This window comes from Oncorhynchus nerka, linkage group LG15 (assembly GCF_034236695.1).
Source record: "Oncorhynchus nerka isolate Pitt River linkage group LG15, Oner_Uvic_2.0, whole genome shotgun sequence".
NCBI lineage: Eukaryota > Metazoa > Chordata > Actinopteri > Salmoniformes > Salmonidae > Oncorhynchus > Oncorhynchus nerka.
In genome coordinates, this window is record NC_088410.1 from 47,057,828 (window position 1) to 47,082,383 (window position 24,556).

Below are 24,556 nucleotides of genomic sequence, written 5' to 3' on the forward strand. Positions count from 1 at the left end.
CCATTCAGCCGCCGCCATCACCGCATGTTTCAGCATGATAATGCACTGCCCCATGTCACAAGAATCTGTACACAATTTCTGGAAGCTGAACATTTCCTGGTTCTTCTATGGCCTGCTTACTCACCAGACATGTCACCCCATTGAGCATGTTTGGGATGCTCTGGATAGACAGGTGTACGACAGGGTGTTCCAGATCCAATAATCAGCAACTTTGAACAGCCATTGAAGAGGAGTGGGACTACATTCCACGGCCACAATCAACAGCCTAATCAACTCTATGTGAAGGAGATGTGTCGCGCTGCATGAGGCAAATGGTCACACCAGATACTAACTTGTTTTCTGATCCACGCCTCTACCTTTTTAAGGTATCTGTGACTAACAGATGCATATCTGTATTCCCAGTCATGTGAAAGCCTAATGAATATATTTCAATTGACTGATTTTCTTGTATGAACTGTAACTCAGTAAAATCTTTGAAATTGTTGCATGTTTGTCAAGCCCTGACCTTAGAGATCCTTTTAATGTCTCTATTTTGGTTTGGTCAGGGCGTGAGTTGGGGTGGGCATTCTATGTTTTGTCTTCTATTTCTGTGTGTTTGGCCGGGTGAGGTTCTCAATTAGAGGCAGCTGTCTATCGTTGTCTCTGATTGAGAACCATACATAGGTAGCCTTTTCCCACCTGTGTTTTGTGGGTAGTTGTTTTCTGTTTTTGTGTCTGCACCAAACAGATCTGTTTCGGTTTTGTTCGTTCTCTTTGTTTTTTTGTTATTCAGTGTTCAGTTCTATTAATAAATCATGAACCCTTACCACGCTGCGCTTTGGTCCACTTCTTCATGCAATGATGACCATTACAATTTTGCATTAATATTTTTGTTCAGTGTAGTTCATGTGGTCATGCCTTTACCCTGGGTACTAAGTGACCTTTGATCTCTTGACTGTCTGCATCACTCACCTGTCATAGTCTCCGTTACAGAGGGCTCGTACAGGGATGGTGAAGGGCTGCCACACAGGGTTCAGAGTATTCTTTACCACCTCCGTCTTATGGCAGATGGTGAACCTACGGTACACAGCACACACAAGGATCTCTGAATACAGATACTGCACAGGGATGGAACATAGGCCTTAGAAGTATCAACCACAAATACCAAAGAAGATGGTGAACCTACGGAAATCGAATGGCCGTGGTCTGAGGTGCTTTTCCTCCAGTTCTAGTAATTGTATTTATATGGTCCCCATTTCAACACAGTACACACAAGGACCACTAAGTACAGGGATGAAAAGGCATAGCCCTAGAAGTATAAGCCACAAATACCAAATAAATGAAAGTCTTTGTTTTCTCCAAAATACTTGTGACAGATTCATTCATATATTTGGATCTACATAACAGACAATGTGGGAAGAGAACTCATCTTGACACACGCACACACATACTCACGTTCCGTCTTCATTACTGCGGTAGAAGACCAGGAATGGGTCTGACTTGCCGAAGAAGTCTTTCTTGTCCAGCTTGTTGGCACACAGCTGCATGGTAGCAATGTCCTGAGAGAAAAGACAAGTCTCAACGTCAAAGCAAGGTGGTGGTTTTAAGTCACCATAGTGACATAAGTAACATAAATGACATATAACTAATATGTCAGTTTAAATGACATATATTGTAACTACAACGTCACTGTTAAATGTCACTATTTTGAAATATTCTAAATGTTGCATTTATATATTTCTCTGACCAAGTATGTGAATGTATGGTTCTTGTATGGGGATTGTTTAGAGGTTAAATTATTACAACGTTTTAATAAGGTAAAGAATAACTACACAAGCTTTAATGGTAAAAGTAATTAATAAGTATGGTATGCGTATGGAGCTGCAATGCACCTCAGGAACAACACCCATATTCATAATATTTCACAGGGAAACCTCTGAGAAAGCAAAAACAACAGACTCATTTGGTTGAGCAAATATCTCCTGGGAGGAGAAGCCCACCCATATAAATAGAACATTTACTTGAATGGGGATTCCTGTTCTAGTAATTATATTTCTATGAGTCCCCTGCAGCATGCCCCTTCCACTATATTTCTGTAATGAACGATATAATGAACTATGTTCTCCATGTCTTAGAGCAACGGTCTGCAACCTTTTCTAGCATGACAGCAACTTCCATTTTTTGGGCAGAAAACAGTGCACTAATTTATATTTCACACTAAGGACCTGCAAGCTTTTCTAGCATAAGAGCTCAAATTAAACATGTCTCGAGCTAATCTTTTTTATTCTAGCTTTTCTAGCTTTCAAATAAGCACATTCTTCTCTTCTCCCCTGCAAGAATGTGTCTATTTGAATGCTAGAAAAAATAAGTAGCTCGAGACATGTTTAATTTTAGCTCTCTTGCTAGAAAAGGTTGCAGGTACTTAGCATAAAATAAAAATGTGTGCACTGTCTTCTGCCAATATACCTGGTCAAATAATGGTTAATAAACAACTCTAGGGTGGGGGGGGGGTTGATTTCATATTTTCCCAAATGATGTTTTCTCACTTTTATTTGTCTTTTTTGTGTGTGTGGTGGGTAGAGAGATAGAGACAGACAGAGAGAGAAGAGACAGAGAGAGAGAGAGAGAGAGACTAAGAGAGTATATTAACGGAACAGAGAGATAGAGATACAATTATTCATACCTCTGAGGGGAATTGTCAATGTCATTATTCACAGATCGGATGCATTTTAATTTTAATATTGTAGTCATCATTTCATTGTCAGAATGATAATTCTTTAATGTTTGCGTCCCAAATGGCACCCTATTCCCTGCCTTGCAAAAGTATTCATCCACCTTGGAGTTCTATTCTGTTGTATTACAACCTGTAATTTAAATAGATTTTTTGGGGGACTTAATGTAATGGATATACACAAAACAGTCCAAATTGGTGACGTGACATTAAAAAAATTACTTTAAAAAAAATGTCAAACGGAAAGTGGTGCGGGCACATGCATTCACACCCTTTGCTATGAAGACCCTGAATAAGATCTGGTGCAACCAATTACCTTCAGAAGTCACATAATTAGTTAAATAAAGTCCACCCGTGTGCAATTTACAGAAGAGTGGCCAGATAAAAGCCATTGCTTAAAGAAAAAAATAAGCAAACGTTTGGTGTTCGCCAAAAGGCATGTGGGAGACTCCCCCAAACATATGGAAGAAGGTACTCTGGTCAGATGAGACAAACATTTTGCTTTATGGCCATCAAGGAAAACACTATGTCTGGCGCAAACCCAACACCTCTCATCACCCGAGAACACCATCCATGGTGGTGGCAGAATCATGCTGTGGGGATGTTTTTCCATCGGCAGGGACTGGGAAACTGGTCTTTATTGAAGGAATGACAGATGGCGCTAAATACAGGGAAATTATTGAAGGAAACCTGTTTCAGTCTTCCAGATATTTGAGACTGGGATGGAGGTTCACCTTCCAGCATGAAAATGACCCTAAGCACACTGCTAAAGCAACACTCGAGTGGTTTAAGGGGAAACATTTAAATGTCTTGGAATGGCCTAGTCAAAGCCCAGACCTCAATCCAATTGAGAATCTGTGGGATGACTTAAATATTGCTGTACACCAGCGGAACCCTTCCAATTTGAAGGAGCTGGAGCAGTTTTGCCTTGAAGAATGGGCAATGGCTAGATGTGCCAAGCTTATAGAGACATACCCCAAGAGACTTGCAGCTGTACTTACTGCAAAAGGTGGCTCTACAAAGTATTGACATTGGGGGGGTGAATAGTTAACCACGCTCAAGTTTTTTTGGGGTCTTATTTTTTGTTTGTTTCACAATAAAAAATATGTTGCATCTTCAAAGTGGTAGGCATGTTGTGTAAATTAAACGATACAACCCCCCCCAAAAAAATGTATTTTAATTCAAGGTTGTAAGGCAACAAAACAGGAAAAATGCCAAGGGGGGTGAATACTTTCCCAAGCCACTGTAGTGCATTACTTTTGACCAGGGCCCATTGTGCTCTCAAAAGTAGTCAAAAGTATTGTGGGAACAAGATGTTATTTGGGACACAGACACTCTTTTGTATTCTCTGTTTTTATTTATTTATTTTTACCCCTTTTTCTCCACAATTTCATGATATCCAATTGGTAGTCACTGCAACGCCCATACGGACTCAGGAGAGGAAAAGGTCGAGGGCCATGCGTCCCCCGAAACAGCCCTATGTTGAGGGCTGAGCGCGATGGGACAAGGACATCCCAGCCGGCCAAACCCTCTCCTAACCCAGACGACGCTGGGCCATCTGTGCGCTGCCTCATGGGTCTCCTGGTCGTGGGATCAAACCCGGGTCTGTAGTGATGCTTCAAGCACTGCAATGTATATTCCCTATGTTGAATGGATGATAATATGTGTGTGTGTGTTGTGTGTGTGATACTGACCCTGCAGTTACTCAGTTCCTCAGCGGTGAATATGATGTTCCCACACTTTTTCCCTGGGATCCCACTAGAGAGAGAGAGAAAGAAAAATCAAAAACTCAGAATGATAAGTACTGGGTTAGGGTCCTTTGTCATTATTTTGTGTACATAATTTGCTTTTTAAATGCTGAATTCATCACTAATTATTAGTGCCTCTTTGTATGCATTCATGTGAACATTGCATGTAAGGTCAAGACCTTGAGTGAAATAGACAAACATATGCAAGCATGCACACTCACATACACACACACACACGCACACGCACACACATATATACATCCCTCATGTTGACAGATAGAGGTCTAGAGGTCAGTCCTGATAGCTGTATTAACTTGCCTTCAGACTCCAAATCAACAGGTCTGAGAACAGTCCATCACTTCACATTAGCACTCCACACATTGAAACCAGTGGCAGAGGACTGACTTTAGATCAGATGTTGGGATGACAAAATACTAGTTTCATAGTAACAGACAGGGGCGGTTTAGGGAGACTTTTCTTCACCTCCACACCTTTTCTACTTTCCAAATGGCACCATATTCCCTTTATAGTGCACTACATTTGACCACAGCCAATTCAGCACATAAATAGGGAATAGGGTGTAATTTGAAACGCACCCATAGATGATGAGTCATTTTCACCAGGGGACACATTACCATTCAATCCAAGCAAACAAATTTATTTTAGGGCCGATTGGAGTGTCTATCAAATGATGTATGAGGCGATTAGGGTAATTGTAATGGAATTAGATTTAAAAATGGAGGCCAGACAGACTGATGTTAAGAGGGGAATACCTATTTAACAAGGGGAGGGCTTTTTCATTTTGGGTACCACTATCGATACATTTGCTGTGAGTGATGCTTTCAGAATAGCTTAAATAGATGTGAATCAATGCTAGAGAGAGGAAAAAAGCATTAGGGTTCTCTTCCTAAGAAGAAGATTGATAGAAGCAAAAACCAGAGAATCATTTCACGTAAATGATTAATCACAGGTTGAGTCTTATAAGAGAATTACAGATGGTCAAATCCAGCATGTCATACAGTGATTTATTCCATCCAGTAGACATTGCAGTAAGGCTGGGAAGCGTGGCTATAGGATGATTAACATTCTTGCTGTGAGTTTTAAGGGTGTAATCATAAACACCCATGCCACATACACACACCCTGAAGTGCTCACGACAGCCTGAGGTGGTATGTGCACGGGTGACAATTTACTCTACTCGCACGCACGCACGCACGCACGCACGCACGCACGCACGCACGCACGCGTCAGGTTGACAGCCTCTGCACAGGGCTATTTATAATGCTTACAATGCCGTTTGAACCTTTACCCCAGCATTCCATGTACTCAGATCTTCTCTATTCTCCTCTACGCCACTGTGACAGCCTGATTACTTCACAAGGGCTGCTGTCAGAAAAGACACCCTAATACCTTCGGTTCTGATAAACACACTCACACTTACGCACGTACACGCACAAACACAGAGACACTCAGACACACACAGAGACAGGCACATGCACAGATGGGAGTCTAACTGTGCAGAGCAAATGCCCCTTTGCCCCCCCCCACTCGCCAAGTGCCCTTTTGGGTGGTGATATAGTTTTATGGTGGCCGTTAAAAGCCAAGCTGCAGCATCATGAACTAACTATAGACGATGGAATGATTTCTGACTGAGACATGTTTAGCAAATCGGCATGAGGGGGAAAAAGCATGTACAACTAAAACAAAAGACGACTCATTTATTAGATTATAAAAGCAGGACTGGGCAGCCTTCTTTACATGCAGCTCAAGGTTTAGGTCAGGGTCAAAGAAGACGCCAAGGTTTCTGTCCGTAGGCTTTACATTGGTGAACAAATGACCAAGGTTATTTACATCAGGGTTCTAAAAGGTGGGGGTGAAATTAAACAACCTCTGACTCATCCCTTCTTCAGTTCTGAACCCACTGCCCGCAAGTTGCTGGGACATCTTCAAGTTTGCTAACGGAAGATAAATCACAATAAGAAAAAAAAAGATCTAACTAGCAGATCTACATAAATCATCAACATCAATGATCAGCTGATAGCCCACCCTCTTTTCCCGATGTCAATCATGCCTTTAGGAGGCATTGTAATTGTAAGCAACTAGCTTGCTTACAATTTGTGATGAATGTGTTGTTGCAGAAATAAATAGGCCCTTTTTTCCTTTTGGGCTCTGGTCAAAAGTAGTGCACTATATAAGAAATAGCATGCCATTTTGGACATTTACATGCCAAATTGTACCCTATTCCCAATCTAGTGCACTACTGTTGAATTTCAAGTGCACTACTTTACCACGGGAAGTCGTGCACTATATAGGCCAGGGGATATGGTGCCATTTCAGACGCAGCCACAGTGGCTATGTCCCAACTCTCCATTCCTCTCGCGAAGTGTACACTTGCACACTCCCTGTCATTGATTTAAAAACATTGGCTGGAGGGATTTTCCATCATTACAAATGAACATTTCTGGAAAAGGGAGGAGAATCAGGACATAGCCACTCTCTCGCTCCAGGCCCAATTCACACATTACCTGGAACACAGGTGCTACAGGCTGGATGTGTTATTTCACTGGGCACTTGAAAAATAAAGGAGACTTAATAATAACTTAATAATTGCAATAATTGAATAACCTAATAACCAACATTTCAACAGACAAGCCGACTTCATCAGGGTATAACGAAGACAGCTTGTCTGTCGAAACGTTAGTTATTAGGTTATTCAATTATTGCATCTGAGCTCCTAGAGTGTGAGGCTCTCCTTTCTTTTTCAAGTGTTCTACTCCGCTAGCCAGCATCTCGCCTAAACAGGTGTGCATTTCTTTCGCCTCCAGATTCCAATGGGCACAACCCGTCATTTCAAAATTGTCAATTGGGTAATATTTTGTTGATACGTTGATCAATGAGATTACAACCTATATTCACCCACTCAAAAAGACAGCCAAAACTTAGTTGAATTTCCAATGTGTTGTCACTATGCTTTCAACCATATAAAAGCACAGCAAAGTTCAAATGAGAATACACTGTAAGATATTTTGTTCATTTATACAACAGCTGTGCACTGTGCTTCTAATAGCAGAGCCAAATGACCTGGATTGCAGTTGAGATTACATTAAAAGTATATGGTGCAGTGATCAGTACCATTCGAGATTCTACACAGGATATTACAGCAATTGTGAATTTCAAGGAAGCTAAAATGGGTATCATTCCCATTCATAGTGCGTTAGTTGAAAGAGGCGCTGTGGTTCCCTGTCCGAATTCGCCCTGTAACACGCCAATTTGACCTGTTAGGAAACCATCTGGTTATTATTGTTTTGAGAAAGACCTTATAATAGTAAATGATGCTGTACATGCTAGAGCACTCCTGGTGCCTCCAGGTAGTTTTTTTCAGTAATTGATTTACCCAATGCGTTCTTTAGCATCAGCCACAGGATTGGTTCTCGTTTACGTTTCTTGAAAGAAAATAGACATGGACGGTGATGCCTCAAGGCTACATTGAATCACCTGCCATCTTTGCCCAAGAAATGTATTGGAACCTAGAGGGTTTTGTTGCTCCTGGAGGCAGTATTTTGGTTCAGTATGTTAATGATTTATTGGTTTTCTTACAATCAGAGGAGATATGTCATGAGGACACAAGGGTATTGTTGATTTTTTTGGCAGAAAATTGTCATAACGTTTCCCCCAGGAAATTGGAATTATGCTGGAGCTCCGTTAAATATGTGGGTCATGATATTACTTCTGAGGGTCAACACCCTCTCCAAAGATAGATTATAGGCAATTAAAGCTTTGCCTAAACCTGTTACCAATGAGCACATGATTTCTTTGTTGGGTGTGCTTGGTTACCGTGGTTGAAAAACTATGCAGAGATAGTTCAACCGCTGCACGATTGTGTAGGATTTATATGGAGGTGAGTGAAGTTGTGGTCTAGACTGATGAGGCTGAGGTGGTATTGGTAAAATTTAAACAAACATTAATGTTTACCCCTTGCTTGGGTTTGCCAGACCATACTAAAGACTTTCCATCTGGGTAGAAGTATAACCTTGCTGGTAGATTTTAGCTTTATTATGATGATAGTATTTCCACTAGGCTACCCTGGGGCGGCAGGGTAGCCTAGTGAAATTAACCGGAAGGCTGCAAGTTCAATGAAACAGGCAGTTAACCCACTGTTCCTAGGCCGTCATTGAAAATAAGAATTTGTTCTTAACTGACTTGCCTGGTTAAATAAAGGTAAAATAAAATAAATAAATGAAATTGTGGAATGAAGCATGTGTGTAACTGTATGAGTTACTAGTTTTTTTTTTTTTTTTTAACCTTTATTTTACTAGGCAAGTCAGTTAAGAACAAATTCTTATTTTCAATGACGGCCTAGGAACAGTGGGTTAACTGCCTGTTCAGGGGCAGAGCGACAGATTTGTACCTTGTCAGCTCGGGGATTCGAACTTGCAACATTTTGGTTACTAGTCCAACACTCTAACCACTAGGCTACCCTGCCGCCCCAGTTAGATTGTACAACCCAGAATGAAGGGTTTGAAATGATAAAGTGTCTGGTTTTATGTGTTGATTTTGCTTACTTTAATATAAGTATTTTTGATAGAACCTCCTTTGATAGTTTAAGCCATAATCTAATGATTACCTTAAATCAGAAGTGATAAAAGGAGGGAGTGTGAGGGAACATGTTATTGTCCATGCAGGTGACTGTGACCTCCTCTTCAGACCAAATGGCAGTACGCCCAGAACATTGCTCTGAGAACAGGAAATACGTTTCTCAGTTTCAAGGTCCCAGCTATGAGTGAATAAGTTTTGTGAAGTATCAGTCAGTCACATGCAGGAACCAACGTTAATATTGCATAATGTAAATCATACTTATATGACTTGTTTGTATAGCAGTATATAAGGATTGAAAGGGAACTCCTTTTCAGAGTTTTCACCAAGTTTGGATCGAGTTTGTGAACCTCTCCGGCCATGATAATAAAGAGTGTCTCATTTAATATTGACTTCAGGTGTCAGTGATGTTGAATGTCCATCACAATGTGTTACTCATTTTAAGTTTGAATGTTACATTAGTTTACAAGATACCCTTAAAAATGTAAAGTCCCCATATTTGGGGACCCTATTCGATTTTTAAAAATTAAATTCAGTCTGGTAGGAGAACGGTAGCCCCATCTGCAAAAGCAGGGTGTCTGCGGAAAGCTGAGTATCGTGCCTTCAAAATCTTTGGTGTGACTTACTACCATATATGGGCATATGAATATATAAGGAAAGGCCGAACCAATGACCTAATTTCAAGATGGCTGCTACCTACATTCCTGTTAGGGTTGTGAAGCATAAACAAAGTCAACATGGAATACGGTGATACACACCGAAAGCTGGGACTCCACAGATCATGAGGATATATTATTTGTCTGCCTGTGACCTACCGTTATTGATCTCCAGCCCTGAGAGTCTAAATGTTTATTTTACACTGTTTTCACCAAACAGCAAACATCTTACAAGGTAAGCTTCAATTTGGTCTGTGTTTGAGCTATAGCTACATGGGGGTATCAAATGAATCCTTAGGTTGGAACAAATCTAGCCTATTGCCAACGTTATCTGATGATGTATGACATAATGGCAACATCGAATGTCCACCGAGTGACTATATCTTTGCGCATCAAAAATATGATGTCTCCTGCTTATGCGCTGTGGGCATCCGTTACACAGGGGATTGGCTACAATGGTACCTTGACAGTCTTGTAGCCAATGAAATAAGATTGAACATTTTATGCGTAAATGCAAACTATTGCTACCTGGCTCAGAGACGAGATGCACCGAGTACGCTACATTACATTGCAAACAGATTTCATCGCTTTAGTTTCATTACTTTAGCATAAAAGATAGCTTCTGAAGGGGGAGGTTAAAAATTAAGAATATCGAACAGGAACCTTCAAAGAATGTTGAACAGGAACCTAAAAAGAGGATTTGGACGGCCGACGAAGATTGCTTTCTAGAAGGATTGGATCCACTTTTAGATCTGTACGAAAATTATTTTCATGACTTTATCTAGCTAATTTACTATATGTATTACATATTTTATAAGTTGTCTGCTTTTTGTGCTTTGGATTTAGTTCACATAGGCCTATGTAACAAGCAATTTCAATGTTATATAATTCCAAAGTAGTTCTATTCTATTCTATGTTGCTGTTCTAAGTTTCATCCTTGTAACTTTGGAGAGGCCACTGAACTCTCATGGACATTGTTAACTTGTGGTTCTCACCTCTACCTTTGTCTCCAAAGTGTTACTGTTTTCCATTGTGAGTGTGCTTCACACAATGTTTGTGAGTCACTGTACAGATAAAGTTTAGACTTGGTGTTTTTCCTTTACAGTAATGTTGTTTTGTAAATTTAGTCAACTTTAATTCTGTGTATCTTACAACAATATATCCCTTTATTTTATTCACCACAGAGTGGAGGATGCAGAGCATTTGGATGATGACGTTTGGGAGCTACCCCTCCCCAGCAAGCACCCTCACCGGCCAAGGTGCTCACACCCCACTGCTATGTCAATCACCCTGTCTGATGTTTCTACATCCACTTTTCAAAGACCTCTTGAAGAAGAAAATAGGGTCTTGTGGCACCATTCGTCCTAACAGAATCGGTTTCCCAAGACCAAGGTAAATGACATGACAAAGACAGCAGAGAGGGGGACCATTTGTTGGATCAGGATTAAAAAGCCACTTTTTGTGAAATGGAAGGACACTAGGGAAGTAACCATGCTCACCACACAGCATAAGACATTCAATAACGACCATGTCTCAAGGAGGGTGAAAAATGCCAATGGGGCATGGGTGAGGAAGAATGTCAACGTTTCTGTTTCTGTGAACGACTACAATGCCAGCATGGGCGGTGTCAACCTATCTGATGCTCTGATAGGCTACTACCAGGTCCTCCACAAGACCAGGAAGTGGGTATAAGACTTTTTTTTTTACAACTTTATGGACATTACTACAGTAAATGCTTTCATTCTCCATAAGCAGATGGCCAAAGCAAAAGGTCAAACCCCTCTCTCCCAGTTGGCCTTCCGAGATAAACTGGTGTTGGAAATGGCTGAATTGGAGGTCCAAAGCAACCTCACTACCATCACAAGACCCCCCACTCAAAGTGAGCGCCACTATTTAACACACATGCCAAAAGACAGAAGGAAGAATTGCAAGCATTGCACAAAACACAGATCTTCTGTCCGAAATGACAGATTGCTTTTTGTTTCCTGGCAGAGAGGGACTGCTTCAAAGATTATCACGACATGCACAAGCTATGGTGAAAGTGAAATCTAATCATCTACACCTGGGATGTAAAACATACACGAATGCCATTTGTAAATAGTTCAGCTTATTTAAATTCTTGCACCTTTTGTTGTGAGGGACAAATGTTTTTTATATTTTTTATGTATATCTGGTGCTTTTATATTGTTTATGTAAACAGTTCATTTGTATGTGGGACCAACACATTGGATATGCCTATAGGCTAAACGTTCAAGAACTTTGAAGAGGTTGAAAAAACACGTGGATATCCTTTGTATGTCCCCCGACACCAGCACAATATTTGAGAGAGGTTGGTGTTACAGAAATGTTGTTTTTATAGTGAACAATCTAATCAAATCAAATGTATTTATATAGCCCTTCGTACATCAGCTGATATCTCAAAGTGCTGTACAGAAACCCAGCCTAAAACCCCAAACAGCAAGCAATGCAGGTGTAGAAGCACGGTGGCTAGGAATATCCTTTAGGCACATCCAGTGTGCAAAAACAGTGCAATTACCATATTCGGACACTTTAGAGAGGTTGAAAGGAAACTTGAATGTGCCCTGGATACCCCATATCACCCCCACAATGTTTGAGTGAGGTTGACATGGTAGAAATTGTGTTTTTATACTGAACAGATAGCATTTAGGGATTGCAAATATGTAACAGCACTGAAATTAACTAATTTACAGACATGCCACTTTGGAGAGGTTTAGGGACACTTGGATATGTCCCATGACCACACCTGACACCACTTACTAAAACATCTGCCCATTTTTTTATTTTTTTATTTTATTTTACACCTTTTTTGTGGTATCCAATTGGTAGTTACGGTCTTGTCCCATCGCTACAACTCCTGTACCGACTTGGGAGAGGCGAAGGTCGAGAGCCGTGAGTCCTCCGAAACACAACCCAACCAAGCCGCACTGCTTCTTGACACCTATGCCCGCTTAACCCAGAAGCCAGCCGCACAAATGTGTCAGAGGAAACACCGTACACCTGGCAACCATGTCAGTGAGCATTGCTCCCAGCCCACCACAGGAGTCGCTGGGACAAGAACATCCCTGCCGGCCAAACCCTCCCCTAACCCGGATGATGCTGGGCCAATTGTGCACCGCCCCATGGGTCTCCCGGTCTGTTATTTTGTGTTTGCTTGATCTTGTGAATTCTGAACTATGTAACTCCTATCTATCTTCTGATCATTTCCTCACAATCTCACAGAATGTGAACACACATGAACAGCAGTTACTTTTGGGTATGTCTATTTAGGCGGGAAATCTACATTTTGCCATTATATTTAAGAGGTTTAGACTATTTTCTGGTATTACAAAAGTAATATTGAATTGTGCTTGGTTGTCAATGCAACCATATATCAACATTTCCATGTATCTAATGCTCGAAAAGTTCCATCTGTGCCACTGACTTAGTCTGGCTTTAATTCCAGTTTGTCTTGAAATTAATAAATGATATGTTGGATTCACGTCTCCATTTCAACCAAAAATAATAAGATAAAGAATAGGACAAAATTAAATAAAACTTTAAATGCACTTTAAATCAAGTTTGATTTGATCCTATGCTTTAACCTTGATTTTTGGTTAAGATGGAAACATGAATCCAACATATGAATTATTAATTTGTAGACAAACTGGAATTATAGCTAGACTAAAGTCAGTGGCACAGATGGAATTATCCAAGCAGAAGACATCTCCTTCAAATGTTGGTATTTGGTTGCGTTGACAATCAAACAATTCAATATCGCTAAATAGCATTATATTTGAAATCAGTGATTGAAACCCTACCCACTGGGCACAAACTGGTTGAATCAATGTTGTTTCAACATAATTTGTCAACGTATTGTGACATGGAATCTACATGGAAAATACATTGGATTTGAAAAAAGTAATCAACTGTGGTTTAAAGGGTGGATTTTCCAACGACAGGATTATGTCATCATTGTAACCAATTTTCAACACAGGCAAACCTTGTGTAAAATATGTTGATTTTGTACCTTTGAAACAATGTCAGATCTTCAACGTTATATACACTATCAGAAAAAAACAATAGTCGGGCAGCACCTCCTATTGGAGAGTTGATCTATCTACAGCTATTAATTTGGTCTCCCATCCAGAGTTTTAACCAAGCCCTGCTTAGCTGTTTGTCACTGACTACTACCAAAGTGCTATCGTTGAGAATGATTATTAAGAGATATTTTAATAACTAAATATATTCACTGTTGCAATCGAAGTCATTCCAAAGGGTAGGTTTTACAGATCAAATAAAATGTAACTATACTTTATAAGTAATATCATCAGTGATACTATTTAGGCTTATACAGCATTTGCAAAGTCATTAACAGCGTTTGTTTGGAATGTATTTTGGTTTGAGTGTGTTGTATGTACAGTATTAGTTTGACCAGTAGATTAAAAACCATTGCCCTTATGAACTAAAACAATATTATTCAAGCCAGGAAACAAGCCAGGAAACAATGCTTGCACACTGTATCATCTGTCCTGGATGAGTTGTTGCCATGGTGACATGTGATTGGTAATAATAGCCAGATCTGGAAAGTTCCATAAACACCAAGCCTTCAGATTTGTGCTTGGGATATACAGTGCCTTTCGAAAAGTATTCAGACCCCTTGACTTTTCCCACATTTTGTTACAGTACTGTAACGGTTCTCTTGTGGTGAAGGAGAGTCGGACCAAAATGCAGCGTGTAGATTGCGATCCATGTTTAATAAACGTAAAACACGAATCAATACAAATAATACAAAAACAAAGAACGTAATGAACGTAACGAAAACCGAAACAGCCTATACTTGTGTAAACTAACACAGAGACAGGAACAAGGACACTAAAGACAATCACCCACGAAACACACAAAGAATATGGCTGCCTAAATATGGTTCCCAATCAGAGACAACGATAAACACCTGCCTCTGATTGAGAACCACTTCAGACAGCCATAGACTTAACTAGAACACCCCACTAAGCTACAATCCCAATACCAACACACCACATTAAAAAAACCATGCCACACCCTGGCCTGACCAAATAAATGAAGATAAACACAAAATACCTCGACCAGGGCGTGACAGAACCCCCCTAAGGTGCGGACTCCCGGACGCACCTCAAAACAAAAGGGAGGGTCCGGGTGGGCGTCTGTCCATGGTGGCGGCTCCGGCGCGGGACGTGGACCCCACTCAATCACCGTCTTAGTCCCTCCTCGCGTCCTTGGATAGTCCACCCTCGCCGCCGACCATGGCCTAGTAGTCCTCACCCAGAACCCCACTGGACTGAGGAGCAGATATGGACTGAGGGGCAGCTCGGGACTGAGGGGAAGCTCGGGACCGAGGGAAGCTCGGCACCGAGAGGAAGCTCGGCACCGAGAGGAAGCTCGGCACCGAGAGGAAGCTCAGCACCGAGAGGAAGCTCAGCACTGAGAGGAAGCTTTAGAACAAGGCTGCAACCTAACAAAATGTGTAAAAAGTCAAGGGGTCTGAATATTTTCTGAAGGCACTGTATATATAATGGCTTGTGGCGTACCGCGAACAAGCCACCGGGGCAGACTCGTCAAGGTCTGGTGACAGACGGAGTCTACATCATGCGGCGGTGGCATCACGCGACGTTGGCTCCCTCTGCTGGACGTACCAGGTCTCAAGGGGTCCTCCGGCAAGGACCACCAGCCGTACGGGGCCCATAAAACTGCCAGGAGGGCAGCACACGGGAGGGTTGGAGGTAGTGATAGGTTGCTACCAGATAGACGTCCTCACGGTCTGCTAGAACCGAGGTGCTCGGTGTTCTACCCCAGAGACGACAGCATTCCCAAGAGCCCAGAAGGCGGTAATTCAGAAGAGGTCTCCTGCATCAAATCCCCTGGTCTGCCACAGGCTATACATGTAATGTGAGCTCATTGCAACTCACATGCACCACCTCACCTCTGAGTTGTTGTTATTGTTAAGGAATGGCATTTAAGATGAGTGTGTAGGGCTTGGTCTAAGGTGCATTAATATAGGAAATAGACATTAGAATTAGAGACTGCTATTTGCTTTTATTGTCTTATTAATCACTATGTGAGGTAGCCACAGTTCACATTGCATGGTCTATGCCAAGAACACATTTAGCCAAAAAAGTCAATTGGACATCACTCTGTCAAAATATAAGTCTCTCTTGCCAAGAACTTTGAATAAAATAATGAGATCCACACTGCGTAAACATTAGTGTCACATGAACATGACTGTAGTGCTTCCAACTCTCAACCATTGGGGGTGAGACGCACCCACCACACCTCTTATTTCTCAGGCATTAAAACAGTAGGCCTACTGTTTTTTATTTTCTAATTAATCCAGTTTATTATTCAGTGCATTAACTTTTCAACTGTGCCTCCAAATATTTTTGAAATCGGAGCATATGCGTCTGCAATTCTACATCACAAACGTTGAAACGGCAGCTTCCTTCACCTGTGAGATGCATCATTTTTCTGTCACAACACTGTGAACCACACCATATTGAAGCTTGTGATTGGTTAAGTAAGGGTCCGGGAACAAGGCGGTTGGATTCACGTTTGTAAAGAAACACCTCTCACGATTAGAGTGGAGTGCAGTAATGGCAGACTGGACCCCGAGTGTCCAGTCTGGAGTGTGAAGCCACGAGCTCTGGTGGTCGGCTACTGCGTGGCAACCTTGTGGTACCAAAAGCCCTGGTTTTCTCTAGAAAGCCTATGTAAATTCAGATCTCCAAAAGGGCAAATCAACTTTGATCCCCACAGTGAATTATTTTAAAGTTTGCTACAAATCAAGATGTTTAATTAAATAGAGATCCATTCTGTCTACTACATCTGTCATCACACAGGACCACATGCTGACACAGACCAATTACGGAAGGGCAGGCTACGAGCCGGTTGACTCTCTCAGGCAGGATGATAACGACTAAATCGAGATCATGATCCTTTGCTAGGTACGGCCACATTCACCATGATCCATAGCGATTTTTTGACGCCATTCAACCTCATTCAGCAATATGGCCCGCTTCAAATTCAACTATACTAAACAAAAATATATACGTACCATGTAGTTTTGGTCCCATGTTTCATGAGCTGAGATAAAAGATCCCAAATATTTTCCATATGCACAAAATGTTTTACGTGCCCATAATCAATTGTGTTATTTGTAACTTATTTTTGTACTTATTATGTACATAATGTTGCCGCTGCCGTCTCTTATAGACGAAAATAACTTCTGGACATCAGGACTGCGATGACTAATCACGGACTGGCAAGGCCGACGCAAACGATATACTGCTTTCCCAGGAACAGGCCCAGATCCCTGTGATTTGCGTGAAGAGGAGGCAGAGAAAAAGTGGCCGGAGGGCGAGCTGCTTTCTGAGAATTCGCAGGCGATCGAATAAACCCCCACTGCCTTCCATTCTGCTAGCAAATGTGCAGTCTTTGGACAATAAAATAGATGGCCTACGCCGAAGATTAAACTACCAATGGGACATTCAAAACTGTAATATCTTATGCTTCATGGAGACGTGGCTGAACGACGACACTATCAACATACAGCTGGCTGGTTATATGCTGCACCGGCAGGATAGAACAGCAGCGTCTGGTAAGACAAGGGGCGACAGGCTACGTATTTTGTAAACAACAGCTGGTGCACGATATCTAAGGAAGTCTCGAGCTATTGTTCGCCTAAGGTAGAATATCTCATGATAAACTGTAGACCACACAACCTAACTGTATTTTTCATAGTTATTTACATACCACCACAGTCAGATTCTGGCACTAAGACAGCATGGGGCGGCAGGGTAGCCTAGTGGTTAGAGCGTTGGACTAGCAACCGGAAGGTTTCAAGTTCAAATCCCTGAGCTGACAAGGTACAAATCTGTCGTTCTGCCCCTGAACAGGCAGTTAACCCACCGTTCCTAGGCCGTCATTGAAAATAAGAATTTGTTCTTAACTGACTTGCCTAGTTAAATAAAGGTCAAATAAATAAATAAAAATTGAATGAGCTGTATTCTGCCATAAGCAAACAAGAAAACACTCACCCAGAGGCGGCAACATCCACACTTAGCTAAAGGCTAGAGCTGCCGCTATCAAGGAGCAGGACTCTAACCCGGAAGCTTACAAGAAATCCTGCTATGCCCTCCGACGAACCATCAAACAGGCAAAACGTCAATACAGGACTAAGATCGAATTGTACTACACCGGCTCTGATACTTGTCGGATGTGGCAGGGCTTGCAAACCATTACAGACGACAAAAGGAATCACAGCTGAGAGCTGCCCAGTGACATGAGCCTACCAGACAAGCTAAACTACTTCTATGCTCACTTTGAGGCAAATAAAACTGAAACATGCAAGAGAGCACCAGTTGTTCTGGAAGACTGTGTGATCACGCTCTCCGCAGCAGATGTGAGTAAGACCTTTAAACAGGTCAACATTCACAAGGCCAGACTGATTACCAGGACGTGTACTACGAGCATGTGTCTTCACTGACATTTTCAACCTCTCCCTGTCCGAGTCTGTAATACCAACATGTTTTAATTTAGGATAGGCGTCCCGCTAGCGGCACACCTCGACAACATCCGGTGAAATTGTAGAGAGCAAAATTCTAATTACAGAAATAAATATTTAACATTCATGAAAATACAAGTGTTATACATCAAAATAAAGCTTAACTTCTTGTTAATCCAGCCGCTGTGTCAGATTTCAAAAAGGCTTTACGGTGAAAGCATACCATGCGATTATCTGAGGACAGCGCCCCGCTTACAAAAGCATACAAACATTTTCAAGCCAAGTAGAGGAGTCAGAAATAAAGATAAAACTAATCACTACCTTTGATGATCTTCATCTGGTTGCACTCATAAGAGACCCTGTTACACAATAAATGTTTGTGTTGTTCGATAAAGTTCCTCTTTATGTCCCAAAAACTCTTTGTTGGCGCATTTTGTTCAGTTATCTACTGGCTCAAAGGCGGTCACAACAGGCAGACGAATGCATCCAAATACTACCGGTAAAGTTTGTCGAAACATGTCAAACGATGTTTATAATTAATCCTCAGGTTGTCTATTGTCTACATAATCAATAATATTTAAACCGGACAATAGCATCTTCAATAGAAAGGAAAAAGAACGAAGGGCACGCAATCGGTCATGCGCGCAAATGAGCTCTGGTTCATTCTGCATGCAACTTACAAAATGGTCTCATTTGTCCTAATTTTTCAGAAAACAAGCCTGAAACAATGTCTAAAGACTGATGACATCTAGTGGAAGCCATAGGAACTGCAATCTGGGTCATAACCCAACAGATACGGTATAGGCATTCAATTGAATGTGCTTTGAACGTTCATTGCCCAGTACATCAACTGGGGCCAAGCGTCCTGCCCTAAAAATTGTCAAAGACTCCAGCCACCCTATTCATAGACTGTTCTCTCTGCTACTGCACTGAAAGCGGTCCCGGAGCGTCAAGTCTAGGTCCAAGAGGCTTCTAAACAGCTTCTACCCCCAAGCCATGAGACTCATGAAGACCTAATCAAATGGCTACACAGACTATTTGCATTGCCTCCCACCCCCCTCTTTTACACTGTTGCTACTCTCTGTTGTTATCATCTATCATCTATGCATAGCACACTGTACGTGTACATATTACCTTAAATAACTGGTGCCCCTGCACATTGACTCTGTGACGGTACACCCCTGAATATAGTCTCGCTATTGTTATTTTACTGTTGCTCTTTAATTACTTGTTACTTTTTTATTTCTTATTCTTATCTGTATTTTTTTTAAATTGCATTGTTGGTTAGGGGCTCGTAAGTAAGCATTTCACCATTGTATTCGGTGCATGTGACTAATAAAATTTGATTTGATTTGACAGGTGTACCTTGTGCTGTGAACAATAAACCCCACTCTTAAATGTGCAGTTTTGTCACACAACACAATGCCACTGATGTCTCAAGTTTTGAGGGAGCGTGCAATTGGCATGCTAACTCCAGAGCTGTTACCAGAGAATCGAATGTTCATTTCTCTACCATAAACCGCCTCCAATGTCGTTTTAGAGAATTTGGTAGTACGTCCAACTGGCCTCACAACCGCAGACGTGTATGGTGTCGTGTGGGCGAGCGGTTTGTTGAACAGAGTGCCCATGGTGGTGGTGGGATTATGGTATGGGCAGGCATCAGCTATGAAAAATAGCATTTTACCGATGGTAATTTGAATGCCCAGAGATACCGTGACAAGATCCTGAGGCCCATTGTTGTGCTATTCATCCGCCGCCATCACCTAGTAATGTTTCAGCATGGCCCCATGTCGCAAGGATCTTTACACAATTCCTGGAAGCTGAAAATGTCCCAGTCTTCCATGGCCTGCAAACTCACCTGACATGTCCTCAATTGAGCATTTTTGGGATGCTCTGGATTTACGTGTATGACAGCTTGTTACAGTTCACGCCAATATCCAGCAACTTCACACAGCCGTTGAAGAGGAGTGGGACAACATTCCACAATCAACAGCCTGATCAACCTTATGCAAAGGAGATGTGTCACGCTGCATGAGGCAATTGGTGGCCACACCAGATACTGACTGGCCATCGGGAGTTTTCCATAGCGCTGACGTCATCCACTTATTCCTATCTATTGCTCTTAATGTTGATGGACTGGACAGGCGCGTTCGTTGTCCGCTGATCATTCTTTATTAACTAAATTGCCAAAAGTTCAGCATGGCAAATTGTAGTGGTGTTTTGTACACATAATCGTCAACAAATTAATTTGCTGTCACTACTGTCTCTGTCACAGAACGCTTACTTATGACAGCATGTGATAATATAGCTTTGTTTTTTTAATCCATCACTTGCAGCCTAGCCCCAGATCCATAGGCTATATTATTCACCTTGTATGGTCATTGGCAATTTAGCACTAGGTTCATTAGGCTGTAACAACGAAAAGGCAGCATTAAGCAGGAATTATTTGTCTCACTGTACTACATACATTATTTTGCCCAAAAGATTGTGAACCCAAATGTGTAACTGTGGGTAACCTATTTAGTCTTTCACAATAGCTGATGTAATTCATTAGAACAATTCCCAATGGCCTAAAAATATAGACTAATTAGTGAGGTTATCTCAGCAAGAACATTCCTGTTATTCCCCATACTTTCATTATTTTACTTCTTGCCAATGTTGCTGGTGTAATTAGCCTATTTGAAATATGATATGCCAAATAAAAATGTTTAAAGTATGTTTAAGTTCAATGGGCCTCTTGAGAGGCGCAGTGGTCGAAGGCACTGCATCACAGTGCTAGAGGCATCACTACAGACCCAGGTTCGATCCCCGGCTGTGTCACAGCCAGTCGTGACCGGGAGACCCATGAGGTAGCGCACAAATGTTACAATTTCTTCTGTGTTAGGGGAGGGTTTGGCTGGACGGGATGTCCTTGTCCCATCGCGCTCCAGTGACTCCACGTGGCAGGTTAAGCAAGCAGTGTGACTTGGCAGGGTTGACGCATGGCTCTCGACCTTCACCTCTCCCGAGTCCGTACGGGAGTTGCAGTGATGGGACAAGACTGTAACTACCAGTTCGGGAGAAAAAAGGGTAAAAGAAATCATAATAAACAACATTTAAAATCATTTTTATGAGAGCTATGCATTTATGGACAGTGTTGAATATAGGGTAAGCCATGGGAACAGGCTATATTGAAATACCCCTTGCCTCAAATATCCTGTTTTGTCATTTTAGGATTGTGCACAGCTGCTAGGCAGAAACAGTAGGCATAAATGCAAATGATCTTGCCCTTGCAGAGTAATATGATGGCTAGGTTTTTGCAAATCAGCCTCAACCACCCGAAGATTGATATTCATTAGATTATTCTTGAATGTGGGGTAATTTGTAGAAATCAAATGTCACATGAACATATTCAAACCCTCAGTATTTGGGAAACATTGATCAGGGGTGGCGTGCAACCCTTTTGGAGAGCTTCCTCGAGGCAGGATTTTCTATGGTCCTGATTAAAAGGGATAGTGCACCCAAATTAAGGTTGGTTTCTTATGGACAAGGAGATGCTGCAATCCATCCTAAAGTTAGCCACAGCCACCGACCGTTAATATGAGCATTTTCTAACCAAAAAACAATGTAATTCAATTTCCCCCAGCTAGCATACTCTAAATGTCATGCCCAAATAATCTCAAAGTAGCTTCAAGCCAAGTCGATGAGTTTTGAGTGTATTCAACTTTAAAAGAATCCTGAATGTATCTGACCTGTGTTATTTAAAAATATATATGTTTTACCCTGGTCATGGGCCTTAGCCATGTGAAAATATACAGAAGGGCAGGAAATTAGCTTTAAAACCGCATTTTATTCCTGGGGAGGTACCCCCAGACCCCCACCGGGAAGGTGTGGAGCCAATGACATTAACAATAGGAAATCTCACTCCAAGCTACAGTATCTTGGGAGTTTCATCAGACAACTGACTTCCTAATATGGATGCCATAGCCAGAAGCTTTGTCAAAGTACTGTCCGGCACCATCTTTGTCAACCTGCAATGTAATGAATCAACAGTTACTGTACATACTTCTGCACTCTATAACTTTCTGCCAGAGAAACTTCAGTACGTCGCCCATGGCACTGACTAAGAGAAGGTCAGTGATAGAAGCATTCATTTCTTTGATCTCGATAACTTCACAATACCTTCTGACACTACTTCCCCAATCATCTGACGTCTTGAAAAGGTCTCCAATCAAAGTAGTCCCAGAATGTTTTAAATCGAGTGAAACTCTTCGCAGGAGCATAGCTATACTACATGGGGAGAAGATCTGTGCAATTCTACCTGTGCCGTGGCTGCCTACACTCCACAGCAGATAGATCTATCATGGGCATGATGAAAAAGGGGAGGTGGGGTGGGAAGTGGAGGAATGGAAGGGACGAAGGGGGAGGGGTTACACTGGTCGTGTGACAAGCTCGGCAAGATTGAATTTAAACCCAAAGTACCACTTTTCCATTCATTCATTCATAGGTTAGAGTGAGGAGGATAGTGAATCCCCGGGGGGCACTGTCTCGTCTCCTTCTCTGTAATGTGAACACTGACTGCACACACATCTTGGAGAGCTTGGCAGAGGTGGGCTGCTCTTTACCTGATTGCTGTTGGGAGAGAGAAAGAGGGGGAGAGATGTTTCTGTCAGGTACAAGCCCTAATTGGAGTGAACTAAGGGACCAAACAGAACGGAAGAGGAACAGAGAATACTTTTTATTGAATCTCTTTTCTGGGTTGTTCTTGTCCTTTGTGTCTTCTTTATTTCTCTCTCTGTCTGTCGTCCCCTACCTGTCTCCCCCCACATCTCTGGTGAACATGACATGAATGCTTTTCGTCAGAGGGCCGGGTAATTGAATGAGCTTCTCCTGCTGTCACTCTCCCTGTCGCCCTGTCATCCCCATCAGCGTGTGACGAGCGGACGAGGGACGGGGGTGGTGTGGTGAGGGGCTGGGGTGTGGAGCAGGGGCCGAGCTTGTCACACCACCAGCGTCCCCCCCTCCTTGTAATCAAAATGAACACTCGCCTCCGTATGCAAGGGCCCCATGGGAGACCGCCTTTGTGGGATATCGCTCCCCCCTCCATCCTTTCCATTCCTCCACTTCCCTCCCCTTTTCATCATGCCCATGATAGATCTCTCTGCTGTGGAGAGTAGGCAGCCACGGCACAGGTAGAATTGCAAAGTGCTTCTCTTCTGTGGTATAGCTATGCCCCTGCGAAGACCAAAATAATATTTTTTTCAAGAGTTTATTCTGGTTTCACTCGATTTTAAACATTCCGGGACTACTTTGAGTGGAGACCTTTTCAAGACAAGGTCAGAGGATTGGGGAAGTAGTGTCAGGTGTCCGAATGGGATAATTTTTTATCAGCATACAGTGCATTCGGAGAACTTGGACACACCCCTGATGAGATGAGAGACAACCGAAAGACAATATAAGTGCAAGAGTGTCTTACAAGATCATAGACCAGAAATGGCAATGTAATTACCTTAAAGTATATTTCATGTAACAGTGGTATTGGAAGGTGACGAGATTAAGATTGTTCTTTGAATACATAATTCACCGCCACACCATGTCAAGCACATTTAATTCAGGGAGTAATGTATGAGGCGACACTGAAGGACACACACTTCTGGTGAGATTAGCGGAGGCTTAGGGAGGGATACTTTAGGATGTGAGATAAAGAAGTACCCTTCTTCAGCAGGGTCTGCATCTAAAGGCCTTTTGGAGAAAAGGAGGGTGATTCATTATGCATGTTTGTTTGCTCGGGCCTCCTTTCCCCACATGTAAAACGTAATGAGAAATTTAACAGAGAGAATGAGAGTGGAAAGGGGCTTTTAATTGGGAAAGAGGGGATGTGGGTATAGGGCTCTTTGTTTTTTATGTTTTGCAAGATTATTTCAAGTTTTTTAAGATGAACAGAAATGAAGAAGAAAGCACACTTTATTTTACCGTCCTGTTATGTGAAATGTATTAATTAACGTTTGGGAAGAATCCATAATCATCCATTTTTAGAGATATTTTGATTCTGGTAAGATGGATTGCTATATTTGACAGAATCCTTGCATAACACCAATGATTATTTATTAATCTACTGTATAGAATTGGATCCAAATTCAAGACGCATGTTGCCAATCTGCCACCATGGCACTGTACATTTAAGTTTTAAATAAAATACACTGCTCAAAAAAATAAAGGGAACACTTAAACAACACAATGTAACTCCAAGTAAATCACACTTCTGTGAAATCAAACTGTCCACTTAGGAAGCAACACTGATTGACAATATATTTCACATGCTGTTGTGCAAATGGAA

General features: G+C 41.8%; 1 protein-coding gene and 1 long non-coding RNA gene across 2 annotated transcripts in view; one reads left to right on the plus strand and one right to left on the minus strand.

Moving 5' to 3' along the window:
• The window catches only part of LOC115142809 (copine-9-like), a 104,244-nt gene that overhangs the window by 46,166 nt on the left and 33,522 nt on the right, over positions 1-24,556 (minus strand). The window contains exons 2-4 of the mRNA XM_065001641.1: positions 4,405-4,468; positions 1,435-1,538; positions 952-1,056 (exon numbers count right to left, since the gene is read on the minus strand). Of these exons, the coding sequence (XP_064857713.1) occupies positions 952-1,056; positions 1,435-1,538; positions 4,405-4,468 (273 nt within the window). The remainder of the gene's footprint in view (positions 1-951; positions 1,057-1,434; positions 1,539-4,404; positions 4,469-24,556) is intronic.
• On the plus strand, positions 9,731-13,629 carry LOC115142810 (uncharacterized). The gene is made up of 2 exons (XR_010458775.1): positions 9,731-9,942; positions 10,892-13,629. It is a non-coding gene; the product is annotated as an uncharacterized LOC115142810 (long non-coding RNA).